The sequence below is a fragment of the Magnolia sinica genome, chromosome 16 (genome assembly GCF_029962835.1).
Source record: "Magnolia sinica isolate HGM2019 chromosome 16, MsV1, whole genome shotgun sequence".
In the NCBI taxonomy this organism is placed as follows: Eukaryota; Viridiplantae; Streptophyta; class Magnoliopsida; order Magnoliales; family Magnoliaceae; genus Magnolia; species Magnolia sinica.
In genome coordinates, this window is record NC_080588.1 from 72496087 (window position 1) to 72521004 (window position 24918).

General features: G+C 40.0%; 1 protein-coding gene across 3 annotated transcripts; it reads right to left on the reverse strand.

The window, feature by feature from the left end:
* Nucleotides 1–6249: 6249 nt before the first annotated feature.
* LOC131228520 (uncharacterized) lies at nt 6250–24918 on the reverse strand. 3 transcript variants are annotated; one of them, XR_009162996.1, is made up of 5 exons: nt 24768–24918; nt 24357–24464; nt 22896–22968; nt 6535–6627; nt 6250–6432 (listed from the first exon to the last, which is right to left on the reverse strand). XR_009162996.1 is itself a non-coding variant. In XM_058224216.1 (2 exons), the coding sequence occupies exons 1-2, from the start codon at nt 24439–24441 to the stop codon at nt 22892–22894; spliced, it is 162 nt and encodes a 53-aa protein (XP_058080199.1). In that variant the 5' UTR covers nt 24442–24723. The 3 variants fall into 3 exon arrangements, 1 of the variants encoding a protein (XP_058080199.1); XR_009162995.1 differs by having other exon boundaries at nt 6545–6627; nt 24768–24916; XM_058224216.1 differs by lacking the exons at nt 6250–6432; nt 6535–6627; nt 24768–24918 and having other exon boundaries at nt 22892–22968; nt 24357–24723.

The following is a 24918-nucleotide window of genomic DNA, read 5'->3' on the forward strand; positions in this document are numbered from 1 at the left end:
CAAGTAAAAAGACTGGAAGTTTTATGATACATTTGTCATTTTTGCAGTGTCATTCTGTTTCCTCTAGCCATAACATTTTACATCACCTGGTGGTTCATTTGTTTTGTGGACGGCTTCTTTTCCCCAATCTATGCTCAACTTGGGATCAATGTATTTGGTATGTGTCTTCTTCTTGTGCCCACTTTTCTTGATTTGGTATTTTAAGGAGTGGTGTCAAGTTGGGCCTGTAAATATTTTCTATTTTTTGACCTTGTCCAACCAATGGAGTACCTTTATGTTACTCTCTGCACTTTGATTTTAGGAAAATCTTTCTGCGCACATGATTCAAGACAGTTCTTCAAACATCCAAGTGGATGGTTAATTTAAACATCTGTTGTGATGCAATGACAACTATTGTTTCTAAATAAAAATATTTAAAAACATCATTTCACATTTTCATTTTATCCAATGACAACTATTGTTTCTAAATAAGCATGTTTCACATCTAATAGTCAATGTGCAGTGCAGGTGGGGCAAGAGGAGGTGGGAACACAATTACCATAAATCTAAACTCTTCGAACATAATGTGATAATAATAAGAAGAAGCTGACGTGAAACTTTGGCCAGAACTTTTATCATGAATTTTGGTTGATAGAGTTGTTCAACAAGATTGTAAGAGCAAAGAAAATGCCAGACGAATGGAGGAAAAGTACTATGGTGCCTATTTCTAAGAATGAAGGAGACATGCAGAGCAAAGTGGTCAGGCAAAGATTAAGGCATCAGACAAATGTGTCAGAAAATCAGTTTGGATTCATTCTAGAAAGGTTGACCATTGAGGGTATTTTCCTCCTTGGATGATGGAGAAATATAGGGAAAGGAGGAAGGATAGACGTAGAGAAAACATATAATAGGTTCCCGAGAGAGTTATCTTGTGGGTGTTGGGAAAGAAAGGAGCCATGAGAGGAGATATTGACATGATTAAGGATACATATGAGGGAGTGGCAACAAAGGTGAGGACCACTAGTGGAGAGACAAGTGAGTTTCCAATTATGTATGCTTAAACTAGGATCAACACTCAGCCTGTGTCTTTTTGCATTGGTTACGGATGAGTTAACGAGGCATTTATAGGAAGAGGTCCCGTCTGATGTTTGCAGATGACATAGTTTTGATGAGGTGGAAGGGATAAACACAAAACTAGAGCTATGGATGGATGCTTTGGATCTAAAGGTTTTAAAACTAGTCGGACTAAAACAGATGGAATGTGGTTTGATTAACAGTAAGAGTCAAAATGAGGAATTAGTTAAGACCGTTGACCAAGAAATTCCCCTAAATGACCACTTTCAATATCATCGGTCAATAATTTAGGAGAGCGGAGAGCAATGTTACCTGGATATGTGACACAGGTGCCAAGAGACAGTGTCCTAGAGTATTCGGCTAAACAAACTTCGAAAAATCTACGCACAGGGACACTTCCGTATACAAGTAAATAATAATTTAAGTAAAATTAAATAAAGCAATAAAAACATTAGAGAAGGAAATTTGCAAGTGTTCACATAGTTCCAGTATAAACAAATTACCAATAGTTCGAACTTACAAATATTTTTTTTTCAAAAGATCAACTCACAAATAATTAATTAAAAAACATTTAAAAAATCAAGGATAATCATCTTAGAATATGGTGGTTCTTATGAACATCACTTGTTCTGTTAAAATATTGGTACTGAAACAAAAGAACAAAATGAACAAAAAAGCACCTATTTATTGGTCATGGTACCTATAATGGAAAATGAACTCGAATCTAGATAGAAAGGAAATCATTACAATTAATCTTCAAGAACAAGAGAAAGGAGGCAAGCTCGAGTTCTAACAGTGAGAGATCTTTGGCTTGACAAAAGAATTTTTTTAACCAAAAAAAAAAATCGAGGAAGGTGAAATGAAATCTTTATGCAGAAAAATATTTGGACAACTCAATTGAAGTGTCCAACACGCAGCACTTTTCGATGACATCACCCGGACACTTTGTCTGCAAATTTTGAAGTGCCATGTCCAGGAGTGTCAGCATGGCAAAATCCTAGAAAGTAGAAGTGTCTGGGTAACACTGGCAGAGAGATTGAGAAGAAGTTTGCTCATAGAATTAGAGATGAGTGGATGAAGTGGATATGTGCTCTAGACTTTTACGCGATAGCCACATCCAAATGAAATTGAAGGGAAAATTTTATAGGATAGGTAAGAGACCAGCCATTCTTTATGGTACAGAATGCTGGGTAGTCAAGGAACAACATGTTCATATGATGAGCACAGCTGAAATGAGGATGTTGAGACGGATCAGTGGAAAGACAAGGAAAGATAGAATTAGAAGATGAATGCATTCGAGGGAACTTTGAAGTAGCACTAATAAGTAATTAGATGAGGGGTAGTGTGCTTTAGATGGTTTGACCATGGGCAACAGAGACCAAGAACTACACTAGTAAGGAGTAGGGAGGTTTGAGTTGAAGGCTCTAAAAGGGCAAGGGGAAGGCCCAAAAGGATGTGAATGGAGTAAGAAAAGACTTGTTGACCTGTGGTTTAATTGGGGATATGATCCTTGATAGGGGAATGGCGGAACAAGATTTGTGTAGCTGACACCAATTAGTAGTATAAGCTTAGATGATGATGATGAGCATGCAATCAACGTTTTCCCTTGCACATTAACCAAAGAATCGTGAAATAAAGGTTATTTTTGTACAATTTGGAAAAGTAGGCATTTTCAACAAAACCCATACTTTTTCTAATACTAGCATAGATTTCCATGCATAGTACTAATAACTTGATTAGAAATCTAGATGAATATCCCAGTTGCTTTGATTATACACCAATAGTGTGGATTCATGTGATATCGTGGAGAAAGCTTCTAATGTGTGAGGGGTATGGAAATAAAGGAAGAGCAGAATCTTTTATGGTGTGATAGCAATGATGGTGAAATTTAGAGATACAATTAAAAGTTTGGTATTTGATTTCTGAATGAATTGGAAGGTGGTAGTAGTCAATAGAGGAAAGAAGACAAGACTGACTGCACAATGGAAGAATCCACAACACCTTGAAGGAAGTTAAATTTTTTGGTATTTTGATTAGAGAAATGACCCTTGGGTATTGAGGGAGTCTCAACAGATTACAAGGTAGAGATTCTTTTTTTAAAAAATTTATTGTTAATCATTTTTTTCTGTTTACTATCAAAAAGTAGAAATGATACTGGCAATTGTGCATGTCAAGTGATCAGACTAGTACAGATCTAAGTTGTTGATCTGGTGTAACAATAATCAGTCAGTGTTCAAAACTCACTGATCAACTTGGGACTTGGCCAAGTGATCTTGTTATGTCCACAAACCAAGCAGAGTATCAAAAGAAAGAAACTCCGCAAATATTTCTTCTACTCATCCAAGTTGAACTCTTGGAAATTCAAACAAGTTCTGAGTTGAATACGAGTATTCGAATGTTAATCAGTGTCATTAAAAAATCTTTGTCATCATTCAAGTCCAAAAGTGCTTGCTAACTGATTTGGGGTCCACTTGCAGGTCTAGTATTCCTTACTTCAATTACCTTCATCTTCTTGGTGGGTGTGTTCATGTCGTCGTGGTGGGGAGCTTCTGTTCTTGATCTTGGAGAATTGTTTATTAAGAAAATGCCACTCAGGAGGTAATATCTATGCTGCCTTTAAGCAAATAAGCGCAGCAATATATATATATATATATAGTGGTGGTCTCCTGCGCACCATCCCGCAGGAGACTTTCGTACGCACCAAGGCAGGCTTGCTCACACGCTGGGCTGGGGTCAGGTCCCATTGTGATGCGTTCATGAAATCCATTCTGATGATTAAGTCTGTAATGAAAAGTTAGCTAAAAAGTTGATAAACTATGCAGGTTCATGATTTAAGTGGGCCACACCAAGGAAAAGTAGGAGAGGATGCATATCATTGGATTTTTACATGGCCTACCTAAGAATTGGATCTTACTCAAGTTTGGTCTGATATCCTTAAATGATATGTATGTGAAATCAGCTCCAATCATATGGTGCATGAGGAAAACATAGCCATGGGGATTAAACATAAGACATTTATAATTTATGCTGGACCACATATGCACAAACAATGCAAGGGATGCCCACCATCCAAACTGTTTAACTTGGTGTAGCTCACATAAATCACTTATGGGCATAAATTTTGGTCCCCATACATAAATTTTCATAAGGTAGATAATGTTTGGAGTGAATTCTAGATAAACATCACAGTGGACCCTGTACAAAGTCAACAGTAGCCATCCCCCTCTCCCACTATTTCCCTTCGTGTAGCCCTCATGAATCAAGTATCAACTTTATGTTGGAGTCTCACAGCTTAATTTCTCTCACAGACCTAATGGTCGGGGTGGATTTCACGAATACATCAAAATGAGCCCACCCCAGTCCATCTGTCTAAGAAAGCCTACCTTGGTGCGTACGAAAGTCTCCTGCAGACGGTGCGCAGGAGACCACTACTCTATATATATATATATATATATATATAGCAAGGTTCGCATGTAATGACGTGTGAACCAGTGCTTTAGTCTCTATGGTTTCCTGTGATGTGGTCCACTTGAGCTTTGAATATGCTTCAATTTTGGGATGGACAGCATGAATAAATCACATACATCACGGTGGACCCCACAGAGTCCTTACACCACATAGCTAGGTGGTGTTGGGTTCACCACGCAATCCAGGTCTGGCCCATCTGTATCGAAGAGGCCGTTTTGTCATGATGGGGCTCAAATGACAATGGCCCATTTTTGGTACATGAAGATCTAAAGGTGGCCTGATTTGTGGGACATGCATATCTAAAGGTGGCCCACTTGATGAATGCTTTGAACATTTCACGCCTGTGCTGCGATCATCTCTTAGATATTATTCAGTCTATACACTGCACACGTGTACAAGACTTGACCAATCATTAGGTTGGTCCTATCATGGATGGATCTTAAAGAAAATGCAAGGGGCCAGAGTTTCCCTACCGTGGACTAGTACTCCCCGTCCATCCGTCCATGCTGAAGCCTAATGGATCTCATGCACATGCGTATGCAATGGATGCGTGTGAATAGGTGAGGATTGGCAACGGGTCATGTGTGATGAGCTCTGCAATCTATTAAAGGTTCTAACAACTAAGACCACTAGCAATGCCCAACCATTCAACAGGGTCCTTCGGCAAATACATGCATGAGGCATTTGGATCCTTGGCAAACAGGATGTTCCTATTTATTGTAATGTAATAGGGCCACATCATCACAAACTGCATTTAGTACAGTAGTGCTGAAAACATGGACCAATGATAATGCAGGAAAATATGAAAATTTTATATGTGATAAGCAGAGGATCTGGATTCATGCATGAGATACCAAGGTCTGTTCGGGCATTTAATGCCTAAATAGCGTTTTCAGCCATACCTCAGTTTAGGTTCTGTGTTTAGATGCACTTTCACAAATCCCATCTCATGCCCCCCTTGTAAAATAGGCGCTAAAACCACAACTCCAACAAAGACCATCCCTGTCGAGTCAACCAAACAAACAGGCATGAAAACCACCTTTGCAGAAACCTCCTGCAGAAGTGCATCAAAACAGGCCCTAGAATTAGATCTGAAACAGACCTTCAGATGGCTGGCAGAGTTTGGCATCTCCCACCATGCAGAAACTAAAACAGGCCCTAGAATTAGATCTGAAACAGACCTTCAGATGGCTGGCAGAGTTTGGCATCTCCCACCATGCAGAAACTAAACAGCTGATACCATACTGTGCCATGTCAAGGATTGAAAAACAGTTTCCGTGTACTGTATGGTCACCCCACCAAAATGGGTTGTACCACCATGTTTTGAGCCAATACAGCCATATCATTTATAGGCAACACTCATGCATACAGGCAATACATACTGGCTCTGGATGCTGCTTTCAACCTAATGCAACATTCCACACAGAAATATGCCGATACATCACAGGCCTTTGACTATCATGCTATCATTTGGTCATCTCCCAAGAAATATTCCTATCAAGCTTATTGGGAAACAAGTACTTATGGGAAGATTAAGGCCCAAAACAAGAAGCAAACATGCGTTCATGATGCATTGAAGCCCCCAGGCCCCACATAATAAGGATTCAGTGCCTCCAACAATGATCAAAGATTATGACATCAATGCCCAAGATGAAAAATGCTATTTTCTTCATCAATAGATAAATCTGTTTAAGCAAATCCAACGCTGCCAGAAATCACCAACCGAGGGGGCAAAAAACAGCATGCATGTATTTTTATAGCTTCAATAGATATCCTTACACAGCCATTAAGAAAACCCAAGCATACATTAATAATGGTCTGATCAGTCATTAAGCTCTACTATCATTTGGTGCTCCCATCAGCCATCAGGATGCCAGGTTCCCGCCAATCCCAAGCTTCATTTTAAGATGGCTGAAAACATGGAAAAACAAGTAATAAGAATCAAGTGACATTACAAACAGCAACAATGAAGAGAGAATAAAAAAATAAAAAAATAAAAAACCAAAACATGACCTAAGCATACATTAAGCTCTACCATCATTCTGTGCTCCCATCAGCCATCAGGATGCCAGGTTCCCGCCAATCCCGAGCTTCATTTTAAGATGGCTGAAAACATGGAAAAACAAGTGATAAGAATCAAGTGACATTACAAACAGCAACAATAAAGAGGGGAAAAAAAAAACCAAAATATGACCTAAGAGTCCAGATTTAAAATGATGTCTTGGGTCCATTTCAATCTTGTGGTTTCCTCACAATGCATCCCAATGTATTGCAAGGAGATACGTTGGGACTCTAGCATTTGAATTTGGTTTTTTTTCAATGACCCCAAACCGTTTATTTGATAGGGCTCCCATTGGATGATAGATGCCTAAAAGAAAAACTCTTGCATTGAATATTTCAACACTTTGATGATGACGATGATAGAGCCTGGTGGATGAGGCAAAGATGTGCCTCTTGAGCTTTATGCGACCATCATGTACCAGTCAAACTGAAAGGGAATTTTTATAGGATACCATAAGGCCGGGCATACTTTATGGGACAGAATGTTGGGTACTTAAGGAACAAAATGTCCATAGGATGAGTGTAAGCTGAAATGAAGATGTTGAGATGGATGAGTGACAAGACAATGAAGGATAGAATTAGAAATGAATGTATTTGAGGGAACTTAGTAGCAGTACCAATAGGAAATAAGATGAGGTAAGTAAACTTAGATGGTTTGGTCATGTGCAACGGAGACCAAGAACTGCGCTGGTCATTTGTTGATTGCATTTTTGCCTTGTGGGGATTGCTAGAATTTGACATAGATTCAAATTACCAAGACGCACGTCGTCGTCGTCGTCGTCGTCGTCATAGCCTTATCTCAGCTGTTTAGGGTGGGCTTTATAAAAATTCTCATTGTAGCTCAGCAAAAGTTTGATAAATGGCTGCCCATTTGACAACACTCCTCTTCCCAAGATACATGATGAAATAAAAATGCTGACTCCTCTAATAACTTCCTACTCATTTGTAATAAAAGAGTCTCCATGGTTCTAGACCCACAAGGGATGCCAATGAATGCCATTTTTGGAGTCAGGTTACTTGTACTCAAAGAGGTCCATGAAAAGGAACCTCTTTAAAGATCCTGAAAACCATTTATAACCACTCAGGTTTCTGCCTCAGTGGAGCCACTAAGCTCATGCCTCGCTAGAAGATAACTCAAGCTAACCTAACTCAATAAAGGACGGGCTCATTTTGAAGTACAGAAAATGGTTTACTTCTCATAAATAAAATCCGAAGAAAAATACAGGTTCATCATTAAAAGGACCAAATTGTTCTTGAATTAGTCGGTACCAAATGAAGAATACAGTCATATACTAAGAGCACATTTGAACGCAGTCCAAAAGGGCGTTTAAGGCCTAATTGCCGTTTTGATCCAAACGGAATTTTATGTTGTACATTTGGATGCACACAGTGAACTCCCATCTCATCTCCTGCTTGGAAAAATAGGCACTAAAACACCGACTCTGAAAAAACCAATCTAGTTGGTATTTGCCCCCATTTTTCAGAAACCCTCTTTTGAGGACGGCATCCAAATGAGCCGCGAGAGTTTAACTAAAATCAACATGATATAGTTGAACATAACCGCCATTAACAAATGATCATAAAGAAGAGCATTGACTAAGCCTGCTGGTCAAAAGGAAAAGGAAAAAAAAAAAAAAAAAAAAGGAAAAGAAGAAAAGGCATTTAGAATAACACTTGGATAGTCTGTCCAACAAATCAATCTGATCTGTCCATTAGGTGCAGGCACAAACTTCATGGACCACCATGTGAAAATCGCACTAATAACCTCTCACTCATATAAAAAAACAGCACACAAGCACACACTACACATAATAGTTTCCTTGCTCTCCTCATAAATCACAATAGATATGGCACACATGCACTAGTAATAACAGAGAGTTTCTTTCCTTTTTCATTTCCACTTTTACCCTTATCTGAATCTATATCACTTGAAGAAGAGTACACTTTCCATAACTTGCCACTGGATAACATATTAGAAAAGAGAGCTTGATATAACTAGAGCTTTGCTAACTGCACATGCATGTGCAATAAAGCTCGTGCACACGCCACACATGTGCCAGCATGGCACCCTAGGTCTGAGAACAAATCCATCCATAAAGACGACACCACTATATTGATGCCCTAGCCCATGAATCAGGTTGATCCACTCGTCAGGTTTCTAAATCATGCAAAAAACACTTTTCCAAGACACATAATTTTAAATTATTCCATTTTTCTATGTGTGCAACATGGTCCCAAAGCCATGCATCATGAATGCATTTGAGCTAGAAATAATGGGCTGAATATCAAGGCTTGGGCCTTATTGATGGGTTGGATTTTCCCTTTGAATTGGGCCTGCATCATTTTAGGACCCAACTGCCCTTTGCTTTTATTTTATTTCCAAAAAAAGAAGAAGAAGAAGAAGAAGAAGCTTTTCTATGGAAAATCAACCCTAGCACCCCCTAAATCAGAGATAACAGCTTATTCCTGTTAGTTTTTTGTCAATTATCCATAATACCCTCCTAAAAGCAAACACGAGTAGAAAATAGAAAGATACAAATTGAACAGATGAATCTCAATACAAGTGGCAATTTGGTACATCTAGACAATGTAGTAAACAAGCCTCCCCAAAGATCGTTACATCCATTTTCAGCTTTTTACACCTATGTTGAATATAAATTGAAAATTCATTTCTAGCAGTCAATTTTCCTCATATGATTGTAGCCTGCCTTATGAGTGGATTAGCTAGATTTATGGGAGAGGACATGTCCACTATCCTTCCCACCTAGAGAATGGTCTGGTTCTCACAGGCCAAGTGGCCACATGTTACATGATGCACCTCTTCATCCTCTCCTTGGCGGACTGTTGGAGCTTTCCACTTCTAGTAGAGTATAATTCACATCCATGCACACATACTATACACATGGAATTTATGTAACTCAAATGCAGCCATCTATCTAAATCATTGGCCAACTATAGATAGTTCATAACCCAGGAACAAAAATGAGTTGATGATCCAAACTGGTTGATTGGCGGATGTCCTATGGACAGTTGACACTAAATAGTCAACATCCCAAATTCAATCAACAAACATTCATTAGTTAGAAGATGAGATCACTCAGTCAACCTGATTTACCGCATAAGCTCCATCAACAATAGGGCACCATTTGGACTGTTTGGATTAAAGTAAATGTGTGTCCAGTGTACCGCTATTGAGTTCACACTTATACCTCATGTCCTCTGCCAGAGTATCATAGAACCACAGGAACTTTACATGATAGAACTTCTACTGTTGAGAGGGGGATAGATGATCTGCATGCATTTAGAAATTGTAAATGTGGCATATACATGCATGTGATTAAACTACTAGAATAGTTGGCCCCACTTTAGATTGTTTAAAGGATTCCCTCACTAGCCGAGAATTAATGGATATCTAAGGAATGACCAAAATAAAAAATAATCAACAGGTCAAATAGAGATTACCATAAATCAAAGATTCGGATCAGTAAATGAATTCGATTTTAGGTTTGTGACCAATTTGTAGTGTGTTGACGTTTGAGGTTGAGCTACTTATGTGCCAGGTATAAGAAAGTGAGAGAAGAAAAAGAGGGAAGGAAGAGCAGAGGAAAAAAGGGAGAGACTAACTAGCTTTTACTAAAAACAGTGAGTTGATATGGTGCTTCTCATGACTGCACTATATCAATACACCTCGATGTGTGTGTGTGTGTGTGTGTGTGTGTGTGCACTTATGTGCCAGGTATAAGAAAGTGAGAGAAGAAAAAGAGGGAAGGAAGAGCAGAGGAAAAAAGGGAGAGACTAAATAGCTTTTACTAAAAACAGTGAGTTGATATGGAGCTTCTCATGACTGCACTATATCAATACACCTCGATATATGTGTGTGTGTACATATACATATATATATATATATAAAGAGAGAGAGAGAGAGAGAGAGAGAGAGAGAGAGAGAGAGAGAGAGAGAGAGACTAACTAGCTTTAACTAAAAACAGTGAGCTGATATTGAACTTCTCATGACTGCACTACACTACACCTCAATAAAATATAGTATACCCATGATTACACAATACTACAATACTCCCTCTCAAGCTGGAGCATGGATGTCAAGCATGTCCAGCTTGTGATTAGCCCACTGAAGATGATGATGATCAATTCCTTGAGTTAAGAAATCAGAAAGTTGATCTTTGGATTTTTTTAATAAGACATGAAAACCTCCTTGGCGGACACATTCTACTAAATAAGATGACAATCAACTACATTGTGCAACACTCATCTAAGGCAACTTCAACAGTCTCAACTTATTATCAATAAGGAAGGCCCTAGCCCATGAATCAGGTTGATCCACTCGTCAGGTTTCTAAATCATGCAAAAAACACTTTTCCAAGACACATAATTTTAAATTATTCCATTTTTCTATGTGTGCAACATGGTCCCAAAGCCATGCATCATGAATGCATTTGAGCTAGAAATAATGGGCTGAATATCAAGGCTTGGGCCTTATTGATGGGTTGGATTTTCCCTTTGAATTGGGCCTGCATCATTTTAGGACCCAACTGCCCTTTGCTTTTATTTTATTTCCAAAAAAAGAAGAAGAAGAAGAAGAAGAAGCTTTTCTATGGAAAATCAACCCTAGCACCCCCTAAATCAGAGATAACAGCTTATTCCTGTTAGTTTTTTGTCAATTATCCATAATACCCTCCTAAAAGCAAACACGAGTAGAAAATAGAAAGATACAAATTGAACAGGTGAATCTCAATACAAGTGGCAATTTGGTACATCTAGACAATGTAGTAAACAAGCCTCCCCAAAGATCGTTACATCCATTTTCAGCTTTTTACACCTATGTTGAATATAAATTGAAAATTCATTTCTAGCAGTCAATTTTCCTCATATGATTGTAGCCTGCCTTATGAGTGGATTAGCTAGATTTATGGGAGAGGACATGTCCACTATCCTTCCCACCTAGAGAATGGTCTGGTTCTCACAGGCCAAGTGGCCACATGTTACATGATGCACCTCTTCATCCTCTCCTTGGCGGACTGTTGGAGCTTTCCACTTCTAGTAGAGTATAATTCACATCCATGCACACATACTATACACATGGAATTTATGTAACTCAAATGCAGCCATCTATCTAAATCATTGGCCAACTATAGATAGTTCATAACCCAGGAACAAAAATGAGTTGATGATCCAAACTGGTTGATTGGCGGATGTCCTATGGACAGTTGACACTAAATAGTCAACATCCCAAATTCAATCAACAAACATTCATTAGTTAGAAGATGAGATCACTCAGTCAACCTGATTTACCGCATAAGCTCCATCAACAATAGGGCACCATTTGGACTGTTTGGATTAAAGTAAATGTGTGTCCAGTGTACCGCTATTGAGTTCACACTTATACCTCATGTCCTCTGCCAGAGTATCATAGAACCACAGGAACTTTACATGATAGAACTTCTACTGTTGAGAGGGGGATAGATGATCTGCATGCATTTAGAAATTGTAAATGTGGCATATACATGCATGTGATTAAACTACTAGAATAGTTGGCCCCACTTTAGATTGTTTAAAGGATTCCCTCACTAGCCGAGAATTAATGGATATCTAAGGAATGACCAAAATAAAAAATAATCAACAGGTCAAATAGAGATTACCATAAATCAAAGATTCGGATCAGTAAATGAATTCGATTTTAGGTTTGTGACCAATTTGTAGTGTGTTGACGTTTGAGGTTGAGCTACTTATGTGCCAGGTATAAGAAAGTGAGAGAAGAAAAAGAGGGAAGGAAGAGCAGAGGAAAAAAGGGAGAGACTAACTAGCTTTTACTAAAAACAGTGAGTTGATATGGTGCTTCTCATGACTGCACTATATCAATACACCTCGATGTGTGTGTGTGTGTGTGTGTGTGTGTGTGCACTTATGTGCCAGGTATAAGAAAGTGAGAGAAGAAAAAGAGGGAAGGAAGAGCAGAGGAAAAAAGGGAGAGACTAAATAGCTTTTACTAAAAACAGTGAGTTGATATGGAGCTTCTCATGACTGCACTATATCAATACACCTCGATATATGTGTGTGTGTACATATACATATATATATATATATAAAGAGAGAGAGAGAGAGAGAGAGAGAGAGAGAGAGAGACTAACTAGCTTTAACTAAAAACAGTGAGCTGATATTGAACTTCTCATGACTGCACTACACTACACCTCAAAAAAATATAGTATACCCATGATTACACAATACTACAATACTCCCTCTCAAGCTGGAGCATGGATGTCAAGCATGTCCAGCTTGTGATTAGCCCACTGAAGATGATGATGATCAATTCCTTGAGTTAAGAAATCAGAAAGTTGATCTTTGGATTTTTTTAATAAGACATGAAAACCTCCTTGGCGGACACATTCTACTAAATAAGATGACAATCAACTACATTGTGCAACACTCATCTAAGGCAACTTCAACAGTCTCAACTTATTATCTTGTCTAGTTAATTTGAAGACAAATGAATCCCGTGTCAACTTGGTTTGAGTCCAGGATAGACAATTCACACTGACCACATGTTGTGATGAGTCCCCTGACTTGGATTTAGCTCTAATAGGTACCTCAGCCAAGTTTGATGTGGTGAGGTTTAGTTACATGCTGGGAATGAGGAAGATACAATTTTTGAAGAAGATTAAGGCATATCAATGCCAAAGAAGCACTGGCATAAAATAATATTAGCAACCTCAAAACATCTGTTTTGTATAATGAAATTGATAAAGCAAATTGTTTAGTGAAGAGCGGTTTGTGATAGAGCAACGCCAAACCAACAAATCTGCCAATATGCAACAAGCTGGCAATTTGCATCAACAGTTCTAGAATCGTAGCATGAAAATTCAGCAACTAATCAGAAATAAAAGAAAACTTGAAGAGAGGTCATTAGAACTCAAGATCCAATGATTCACATCCCCAAAAGATAAACCAACTCCACAATTTCCAAAAGTAATACCAATGCTCCCCTTAAACAGCCGATAATATTTATTTATAATTTATAATGGTTATAGGAAACTTCATATGATGGCTTTTTTATTTAGATGATAGCATTTGTGTCATGTATATTGCACTGTATGTATTACAGGTAACAATGATAATGCTTAGAAGTCTGGAAAGGTATTAAAGATCATGAGAGTAACATAGTAGAGATCAAATCTAGGTTTTGGCACAATCATAATATAGATGTGATAATCACTGTGAGAGAGGAGGTTTTGATTTCATAAAAAGATGAAGACTTCTTTTTTTTTCCCTTTTGGCAAGAAAAACAGGTTTTAGTGTTGGGGTTGGGTTATATTTCCGACTCTATGAGAAAAGAATAGTTCTCTTTTATGCAAACAAACAAAAAAAGAAAAGTTATTTCTTAATGAAGAGATCGAGATTTTGAAAGGAGAGGACAGAGATTAAAGAGTAGATAAGAGTACAGGAAAAGGGAAGGACAAGAACATTAGGTATGACGTATGAGAACAATAGGCCACATGATAGGAGATCAATTTGTGGATGCCAAAGGACGAAGTAGAACAGCACACCACTCCAATGAAAAAGATAATTAAGCCAAAGGACCTGCTCTGATCCATGTAAAAAACCTTGAGCATTGAGACTATTGAATCAATGGAATGAATAAAATGCATGGTACTTACAAGCTACTCTAGTCAACGTAGGAAGATTATGGAATCTTCTCACGTTTGGAGAGATCCTCTCAAGCCTATCTAGAAGATTTACATAGATTACAAAAATTCCCTCATAGTACATAGAAACGACAAGGTATGCCCTCATAGAAATTACACCACTATTTCTTAACAAGCCAATTAAATGCAGCTCTACATGGATCACCAAACTAGACCAATTTTTCAAAATAGGACAGGAATGGACAATCTGGATTTTTGGACCAAAACTCTTAACAGGCAACAAACTCTACAAAAAATAAGGTCCGAGTGACATGAAGGGTTAAATGGTAAGGCGCTTGAATGTTCCTCCATATCACAAGTCTATCAACCAAACAACAGATTTACAAAATTTCCAGGAGTTTTTACGGCAAGGCAAAGATGCCAATCAAACAAAGATTGGCCAATCCATGAGTCACCAATCTAGGATTGAACCCTCCCACAATTCATAACTCTCGGATTTGGAAGCCCCACCATCCAAACAAGACCCAGGCATTTAGGCTCACTGTCTTTTGCTTTTTCATTCAATATTTGCTTTCCATGTGTTCCAGCAAATGCACTTGAAGGCCATCTCAAGTCACATAAAATCATTTCTGCATATCTATAGACAGACACACCTGCAAGATTTATTTTGTACTCTTTCAAATTTGGTTCAGCCAACTTGGGACTTTCGAATAAATAATATATCTTACAGAGGTAAAACTATTTTGAAGGCTCTGAAAGGGCAAAAGGAAGGCCCAAAGGGACATGGGTGGGAGTAAGAAAAGACCTGATGACCTGTGGTCTAACTGAATATGTGCCCTTTGATAGAGTGGAATGGCAGAAGAGGATTCCGGTAGCTGACCCCAATCAGTTGGGATAAGGCTTAGATGATGATGATGATGATGATGATGATGATGATGACGACGACGACGACGACGACAATGATGATGATGAAAGATTAAAGTATTTTTAATTTTTTACTGATGATGAAAGATAAAAGTATTTTAATTTTTCAACCATGTGCGCTAGAAGTATTTTTTTCCCTTTGTGCATTAGAGATTTATCAAATCCCCACATAAGCCTAATTATTATTTAAATGAATGGGATGGAAATCTCATCCATCAGATGAGGTTTAAATATGGAGACACAGACGAGACCTGCAAGAAACAGCTATCGTCTGGGGAGGAATTGGAGGCATGTCAGGTTTAGCAAGCTCATCAGCTGTCCTAGTTCAAGACAAGGTCAATTTTTGGCATGATCCCGTTCAATAAAGCGCGTGAGCCCGTTTAACAAAGCCAAAATTAACTAGAATATTTCTATCAAGGGGTACCTGATACCATGCAATGATTCCAACACAATGATCTCATACTACCCAAAGATACAAGCATATGCACACCCAATTTAACAAAAAGCGAGTATTGGAAACTGAATGGCAAACAAGCCATACAAATGCAACATGTAACTGTGTGTCAGAGAAACTCAATAGAAATGAGAAAGTTTGTCACATGAAGAAGATTAGCACTAGGCCTTGAAATCCAGCCAATCCGCTCATCAAGTGGGCACATGTGCATTGAATGTGAACGCTGTCAAACTTTCACCATAGATTTTCACCAGCATCTTGCCCATCTGATAAGCAGGTGACGCAGGACAGCCCTAATTATGATGCATGCTCATGAACATAATTAAACAGCGGAAATAAAAGGAATAAATGATCTAAAATTCTAACAGTAATCATCATAACTGAGAAAATCATAAAGGAAACATGTAATGGAGCGGGCCATCACTACAACCATGGATTATGGAATTCAATTACTACTTAGGTTGGATCCGGCGAGGGATGAGACCTCCCGATCTTGCATGGTCACACCCAATCGATCAATGAAGATCACTAGTCCGAAGAACCAAGAAGTTTCTCGGATTAGGGATTTGAGAATTTGGGGGTTTAGGGTTTAGATCGGTTCTCAAGATTTTGATCGAAGAAGGATTAGCCAAAACTGGTAAATAGAATGAAGAAAATTATTACCTTGAAGAAGTTGGAGGGGCACAAGAAGAAATTAGAAGCAGAAGATCAAGGGAAGAGAAGAAGCACCATTAGAGAGAAGAGAGGAAGGAGGCAACCAAAGGGTTTACTTTTCATTAATCAATAGTTGAAAATCGAGTTTAGGGCTTTAGCCCACTTAAATAAGCAAATAAAGATATAAAATTACTAAAATACCCCTAGAATAAGCACATAAAGACATAAAATTACTAAAAGACCCCTAACTAAGTCAAAAACGCGCAAATAACATAAGTACGAAAAAGTTTGGGCGCTCGGTCTTCTTTCTCCAATCTTCCTTCACATGTGTCTTCCCTGAGTGGGGTCTTGTATATGTCCAATCACATGTGAAAGGTCTTCAGCTCCTCAATAGTCGTCTATCCATAAGGACGGCACTTGTGGTTGACGCTTTCTTCGTTGGTACACCTTGAATGCGCTTGTGTCCGCATCAATCCCCTCGGGTGAGAAAAACTCGACTCCGACGAGTTAAAACTTTTGTAGCGCTCGAGTAGATCTGGATCAATACCCTGCAATGCGTCACCCGACAGCACGTAGATTCAGACGATGGTTTGTTCTTCCACTTGACAAGATACCTTTGGAAACCCCCATCTCTCGTGGATACTATCTCGTCATCCAAGATTTCCTCAATTGCTTCTTTATGGGTAATGGGTGGAGGAGGGGGTGGAAGGGGTTGGGTAGCAAACTCAAAAAAAGGTCATGAAAGGGACGATGTATCAACAATGGGAGTATGGGCACGGACTAGATCTTCCACATTAAAAGTTGGATTAATGCTCATTTCAGGTGGAAGGTCAACCCGATACGCGTTGGACCCAACCTTTTGTAATATCTTGAATGGTCCAGCACTACGCGCTTGTAATTTCTTTGCAGATCCTTGAGAGAATCGCTCTGGCCTTATTCGCACCATTACATAGTCTCCTTCTTGAAATTCTTGCACTCTACGATGAGAATCAGCTGAAACTTTATAATCATCATTGCTTTTATTTAACCGCTGTCTAATATGTGTATGCAAATCATGAATATGGCGTGCGAATGCATAGGCTGACTCAGAAGACCTTTGGGTAACAGACATAGGTAAGAGATCTATGGGCATTCTAAGTTTATAACCACTTACAATTTCAAAAGGACTCAACCCTGTAGATCTATTAACTGACCCATTATAAGCAAGTTCAGCAGTTGGTAAAATTAGGTCCCAAGTCTTAACATGTTCACCCACTAAACAACGTAGAAGATTTCCAAGGCTACGGTTTACCACTTCAGTTTGTGGGTGGTAAGCAGTAAAAAATTGCAAACGAGTTCCCATAATATGCCACAGTGTCTTCCAAAAATAGCTAGTAAATCGAACATCACGATCAGACACTATGGTTTTAGGTAACCCATGGAGACACACCACACCATCAAAAAAGAGACGAGCAACATGAGACGCATCTGAAGTCTTCGAACATGGGAAGAAATGCGCCATTTTAGAAAAACGGTTCACGACGACAAAAACGGAATCGTGCTTTTTTATAGTCTTGGGAAACCCGAGCACGAAGTCCATATTAATGTCCTGCCACGGAGCATGTGGCACTGGCAATGGCGTGTACAGTCCGGTATTTTGATTTCTTTGCTTTGCCAGCTGACATGTTCGACACTGCCATAAAACTTTGGCTACGTCTCGCTTGAGGCTTGGCCAATAGAAACGATCTTCCACGAGGGCAATGGTCTTATCACGACCAAAATGGCCAGCTATCCCTCCTGAATGAAGTTCCCAGATGAGGAATTCACGAAGGGACATACGGGGAATACAAAGTCTGTCTCTCTTGAAAAGAAAGCCATCTTTAAGAACATATTCACCCATAATATGCTGGTCACTAGAGAGCGACGTGTAAGTACCCCCAAAATTAGGACATATGGGGTATTCATCTTTCAGTTGCTCAAATCCGACTACCTCTACACTCAAGGAGTTGAGCAACGCCACTCTCCTACTAAGGGCATCCGCTGGTTTGTTTTCAACCCCGGCCTTGTGTTTCAAAACAAACGAATATTCCTGAAGAAACGCTACCCACTTAGCATGCCTTGGGTTGAGTTTCTTCTAAGAGTGCAAATATCTCAAAGCCTCATGGTCAGAAAACAAAACGAATTCTTGTGGTAGGAGGTAGTGTCGCCAATGTCTCAGGGATTGCACTACCGCAAAAAATTCTTTGTTATAAGTGGAGTATTTTTGTTTTGCCTCATTCAGTTTCTCACTGAAATAGGCCACTGGGTGTCCTTCTTGACTCAACACTCCACCTATACCGACACCAGACGCATCGCACACTACTACAAAGACTTTAGAAAAGTCAGGTAGACGCATAACAGGAGCTTCCACCATTTTGCCCTTAATTTCTTTAAAAGCCTTGACGGCGGCTTTAGACCATACGAACTCTCCCTTTTTCATGCACTCGGTAATGGGAGCCATGATCGTGCTAAAACCCCTAATGAACCGACGATAAAAAGTTGCTAGGCCGTGAAAACTTCGCACCTCATGAATGTTCCTTGGTTCTGACCACTCAACTATGGCCCTGACTTTTTCAGGGTCTGCGCGCATCCCTTCAGATGACACTATAAATCCTAAGAACACAACTTGGCTAGACATGAATGCACATTTCTTAAGATTAGCGTACAACTTTTCCTTCCTAAGGACATTACAGACCTTCTTTAAATGTTCAAGGTGTGATTCCTTAGTGGTACTATAAATAAGAATATCGTCAAAGTACACCACTAGGAATTTTTTCATGAACGGCCTCAAAGCTTGTGTCATCACCCGCATGAAAGTACTGGGTGCGTTAGTCAAGCCGAAGGGCATGACCAACCACTCATACAACCCATCTTTCGTCTTAAACGCCGTCTTCCACTCATCTCCTGGGCGTATACGGATTTGGTGATATCCACTCTTGAGGTCTATCTTAGAGAATATAGTGGACCTGGCCAACATATCAAGCATATCAAGTCTAGGTATAGGGAACCTATACTTGACAGTAATTTTGTTTATGGCACGGCTGTCCACACACATGCGCCACGTGTCGTCTTTCTTTGGCGTCAACAATGCAAGCACGACACACGGGCTCATACTCTCTTGGATGAAACCCTTTTGCAGAAGCTCATCAACTTGCTTCTTCAACTCTGCATGCGCTGCAGGGTTCATCCTGTAGTGAGGAAGGTTCGATAGAGTAGACCCTGGGACAAGATCAATGGCATGCTCTATGTCCCTCATAGGTGGAACTCATTCGGTAAGTCTTCAGGAAATACATCACTATATTCCTTCAGGACCGAGGTCACCTCACGGGGCAACTCTGATGGAACCTCAGGTGTAATTTCTCTAGCCACAAGGGCATACACCATAGAATCCTCCTTAGCATCTTTTTCAAACTCTCTTGCGCTGATTATATGTAAAGACTTAGGTTTGGATTTCCCCATTTCTCTAGGCTCACTTGCCTTCTCATCCTTCTTCTTCCCTAGTGTATTCTCAGGTGGCATGGGATTAAGTTTGATCTTTTTACCATTATACATAAAAGTACACGCATTTGAACGGCCAAAGATCGTGACATCATTATCGAATAGCCATGGTCTACTTAGGATAACATGTCCCACGTCCATAGGTAAAACATCACACCACAGGGACTCTTTGTATGACCCAAACTCGATGGGAACTAGACATTGCTGGGTGACAGGTAGGGATGTCTTGTCAACCCAAGAAACTTTGTACGGGTCTGGATGGGGTGTGGATGTCAGTTTTAAGCGATCTAAGGTGCTAGTGGAAATCACATTATGACAACTTCCACTGTCCACTATAACCTTACAATTCTTTTCACCACACTTGGCAATAGTGTAGAAGATAGTGCTTCGACGCCAGTCAGCACTACTTCTAGACTGAGCTAACACACGCCTGACTACTGCAAGCGTTGCTTCTCCATCCACTTCTTCTTCATCAGTAAGTCCTCCTTCAGGGTGATACTCTTCAACTTCATAATCACCCTGGTCATCTCCACCCTCGTGGGACTCGCCAATAACTAAGGCTCTCCCACGGCTCTTCGTAGGACACTGATTAGACATGTGGCCAAGGTTGCCACACTCATAACACCTCACTTGGCTCATGTTACTAGGACCGGCACCAAGAACTCCTTTGCCCTTGTCCTCCCTAGGTCTAGGCGGAATGGTCGTTGTGCCCTAGGTTGATTACCAATATTAGGTCTAGTTCCTTGGGAACTAGATCTAGCACTGGAGTCTCGGGACTCAAAACGACGAACGACAGGAGCCTTTAGATATTGCTCTAACTCCTGCACGACTTGATATGCTTCATCTAAGTCCGTTAAGGACCGAGTAATAAGCTCGCGCTGAAGATCCGCACAAAGGCCAGTCTTAAAACGCGAGAGCTACTAGAGGGTCTTCTCGGATATCACACCGCATCACATACTCTTCAAATTTAGCGATGTAATCAACGGCAAACATTGACCCTTGGTGTAAGGATTGCCATTGGTCAAAGAGCTTCTGACGGTATGAGAGAGAAAGATACTTCTCCTTCAACTTCTCTTTCATCTCATACCAATGTGTGATAGGGGCTTTACCAACTCTCTCTATCCTACGCTCGGTGTTGGTCCAGAAGAGCTTGGCTTGACCCACAAGCTTCATCTTAGCAAACCGCATTTGACGGTTTTCTGACATGCCATACCACTCAAAGTAGTGGTCTATGTCAGCAACCCAGTCAAGGAATGCCTTGGGATCCAAGCGCCCATCAAAACTCGGGGCCTCAACTCTCACACTCTTCATCGCACGCTCATCTGGATCATAGCGGTCTTGATGACCACATGTGGCTCGTGCCTCTTGCACCACACCACGACCGTTACCACGATCTCTATCCTCACTACCACCACGTGTGGCAGCGCGTTCTTCCATGATTCCTTCCACTTGGGAGTGCGCATCTTCCCCTACAACGGGATTTTCCTTTTGGGACGCCTCTAGTTGCTCCACCTTAGTCATGGTAATGGTAATTTGGTTCTCAGGGCGGGCAAACTCACGCCTTTAACCCGCTTCTAAGGCGGTTATCTTTTGTATCAATTGAGCAAGTTGCTCAGATAACTGCTCGTTATTCATGGTAGGTTGAAGTCCGAAACCTCTACCTCTTCTCGTGGGCATACAATGAAGACTTGAACCAAACTCTACCTAACTAGACTACTAGGTGTTATAACTTTCAAGATGAATGCGATGAATGCAAAACTACTATGAACTGACACAATTAAGTTGAAACAGGAAACAACTCAAATCTGGAAATTTTCCAGATTAGGAACTTTCTAAAATTGGAAAGTTTCTAAAATTGAAAACTTTCTAAACCTGAAACTTTCCTAAGTTAAACCTAAAAATTAAAACCCTAATTTGATAACTCGATCTAAACAAAAAACCATGCAAGCCTAGGCTTTGATACCAAATTTGACGCAGGACAGCCCTAATTATGATGCATGCTCATGAACATAATTAAATAGCGGAAATAAAAGGAATAAATGATCTAAAATTCTAACAGTAATCATCATAACTAAGAAAATCATAAAGGAAACATGCAATGGAGCGGGCCATCACTACAACCATGGATTATGGAATTCAATTACTACTTAAGTTGGATCCGACGAGGGATGAGACCTCCCGATCTTGCATGGTCACACCCAATCAATCAATGAAGATCACTAGTCCGAAGAACCAAGAAGTTTCTCGGATTAGGGATTTGAGAATTTGGGGGTTTAGGGTTTAGATCGGTTCTCAAAATTTTGATCGAAGAAGGATTAGCCAAAACTGGAAAATAGAAGGAAGAAAATTATTACCTTGAAAAAGTTGGAGGAGCACAAGAAGAAATTAGAAGAAGAAGATCAGGGGAAGAGAAGAAGCACCATTAGAGAGAAGAGAGGAATGAGGCAACCAAAGGGTTTGCTTTTCATTAATCAATAGTTGAAAATCGAGTTTAGGGCTTTAGCCCACTTAAATAAGCAAATAAAGACATAAAATTACTAAAATACCCCTAGAATAAGCAAATAAAGACATAAAATTACTAAAAGACCCCTAACTAAGTCAAAAACACACAAATAACATAAGTACGGGAAAGTTTGGGCGCTCGGTCTTCTTTCTTCAATCTTCCTTCACATATATCTTCCCTGAGTGGGGTCTTGTATATGTCCAATCACATGTGAAAGGTCTTCAGCTCCTCAATAGTCGCCTATCCATAAGGACGGCACTTGTGGTTGACGCTTTCTTCGTTGGTACACCTTGAATGTGCTTGTGTCCGCATCAGCTGGCCAGCTTGAATTTTTCAGGCCAGCACAGACATGAGGTGGGAGCTTCTCAATGAAGGGCCCACATCTCTACAATTTAGTGGTAAATGTGCATACGAGTAGACTGCAAAGAAGTCATCCGAACAGGCCAACTGAAGAAAAGTGCAGACTTTTCACCTTCATTTTGTAAGAAACTGAGGCCATTATTCACCATACCGATGAACACAGAATATTCCCAAGAACAGAAATGAAAATACAGGGCTTAACGCCTAGAGCAACCAAACTAATAAGAACAAACCAGAGATATTTTACCTTCTATAGAACTCAGCAGCAGAGCGTGATCCGTTGTAGAAAATGAACCATAGTAACACAATCATCAATATATCTACCAAAGTTAAGAAACCACAAAAACACAAAAAGAATGAATATTGTAAGATCCTCCACCCTCAAATATGCAGTGTATTCAATCTTTCAGTTTGTAGGAGTGGGGTGCATTGTTCAGCAACACAAAACATCAGTTTGACATGACCAACGGTGGATGGACCAAATTGGCAGATCCAGCCACCAATCTTGAGCACTTTTTGCTGTTGGATGCAGACACCATAACAAGCCAATGGTCTGGATCATTGCATCACGTACCCAAGTATAATGACGATTTTCACAGATCAAGGATCATACAATTTGTCAAAACAACCTAAATTCAATCAATAATAGAATCATTAACTGCAGGCTTTACATAATATAGTCAGCATTTTCGGTTCCGACAAATGGGGCCAATGGTTCAGTGATTCAGACCATTGGTCCACTGTTCTCCACAGAGGATGGACCATGCCCCATGGATAGACATCATAACCCTTTCAACTAACCACGTCAGAAGGATGGATTGGAAGCTCTAGACTAGATGTCAGACCTCTCTTTCCTCTTGTCCAGTTCCATTAAGTAGGAGGTTGCCTGCACCTTTCAATAGAACTTGTCTTCTTTTTTTCTTTTTCTTTTTTTTTTTTCTTTTTTTTTTTTTGACCCAGTTAGATGGGAGGGACCACCCTGCCCAGTTTTGCTGATCTTCTCGGTTGCTAGATCATTGTAAGGGTTGCAAAGAACTTAATTGATCCAGATCGGTCCCTCTCGTCTAGTTGTTTGGTTGGCTTCAGGCTCTGATATTGAGATGGAAAGAATGGGGTGTCGACTGATGGAATTGATTCTTCAATACCACTTTCTGCATCTAATTCATTCTAGGATTTGGGGGTCATTATAACCACTTGACGGACATAATAGGTGGGAAGTGAAGTTAGTTTATAGGCCTACGAGTAGATGGTGGAAAGAGAGTTACAGCAATTGCCCAAATTCAACTGAGAAAAGCCCAAGATGGGTAGCTAGGATCTCCCAATCTGGAAGATTTTTGGTCCATGATCTGTCCATGATAGGACGAAAACAGACCAACAGCCTGCATTACCGACCAAGGACCGCTCTTGTCAAAACTGGAAACCAACCTAAATTTCTGGGTAAAAAAAAACCATCCAAATATCATAACAACCCATGTTTTTAGCTATACAGAAGCAAGTATAGAATTCAAAAAATCTTCTATCACCAGCTCAAAAAAGTCAAATCTATTTCACTCCAAGAACACCAGAAATATCAATCCGATTGAAATCACAAACTCGATTAGTAATACACACCCATCCATACATACATACATACATAAAACTAGGTAGGCATATATGTATGTTTCTCTCTCTCTAGAGAGAGAGAGAGAGAGAGAGAGAGAGAGGATACTGAAGAGGTAGCGCTCCCACCAATCCAACATGTAGAGACCGAACGTGACGTTGTAGAGATAGATCTTGCGCTGTATCAAATTCATCCTCTGTTGTGAAGAAAACGCACCTGAAAATCGAAGAAAATGGCGTTTGGATGAAGAACGAACTAGGATTTTTATTAGATCGGAATCGGTAGAGATCTTTCCCTCGAGGGGCTATCGCAGAAGAAAAATCAAATCCGGAGGCGCACGGGCTACACGCAGTTAGGGTCTCAACGGGCCGAGTAGGGCCGGTCCAAGCCCTGCCCGGTTTATCTGACGAGCCAAAATATTGCCGCCCGAGCCCAGTACAAAATGTTTATGTCAAAAGGCCTAACCCGGCCCGCCCAGGCCAGAGCCCGAGTGTCTTTAAATCATGGAGAGAGACGAACCTTTAGCTAGATGGTGCAACGGACACAAGCCCGAGTGGTTGGTAGATGAGAGAGAATGAGAGAGAAAGAGAAAGAGATGATGCGTAGATTATAGCTGGGAAGATGAGGGGGCGTAGATTAGAGCCGGGAAGATGAGACTGGGGTTGGAAGA

Bases quoted from the DNA above. Each gene is read 5' to 3' on its own strand.
- LOC131228520 (XM_058224216.1), bottom strand. From the start codon at position 24,441: ATGAATTTGATACAGCGCAAGATCTATCTCTACAACGTCACGTTCGGT. The intron at 22,969-24,356 runs GTATCCTCTCTC...TAACTTTGGTAG, and splicing joins GTGGGAGCGCTACCTCTTCA to ATATATTGATGATTGTGTTA.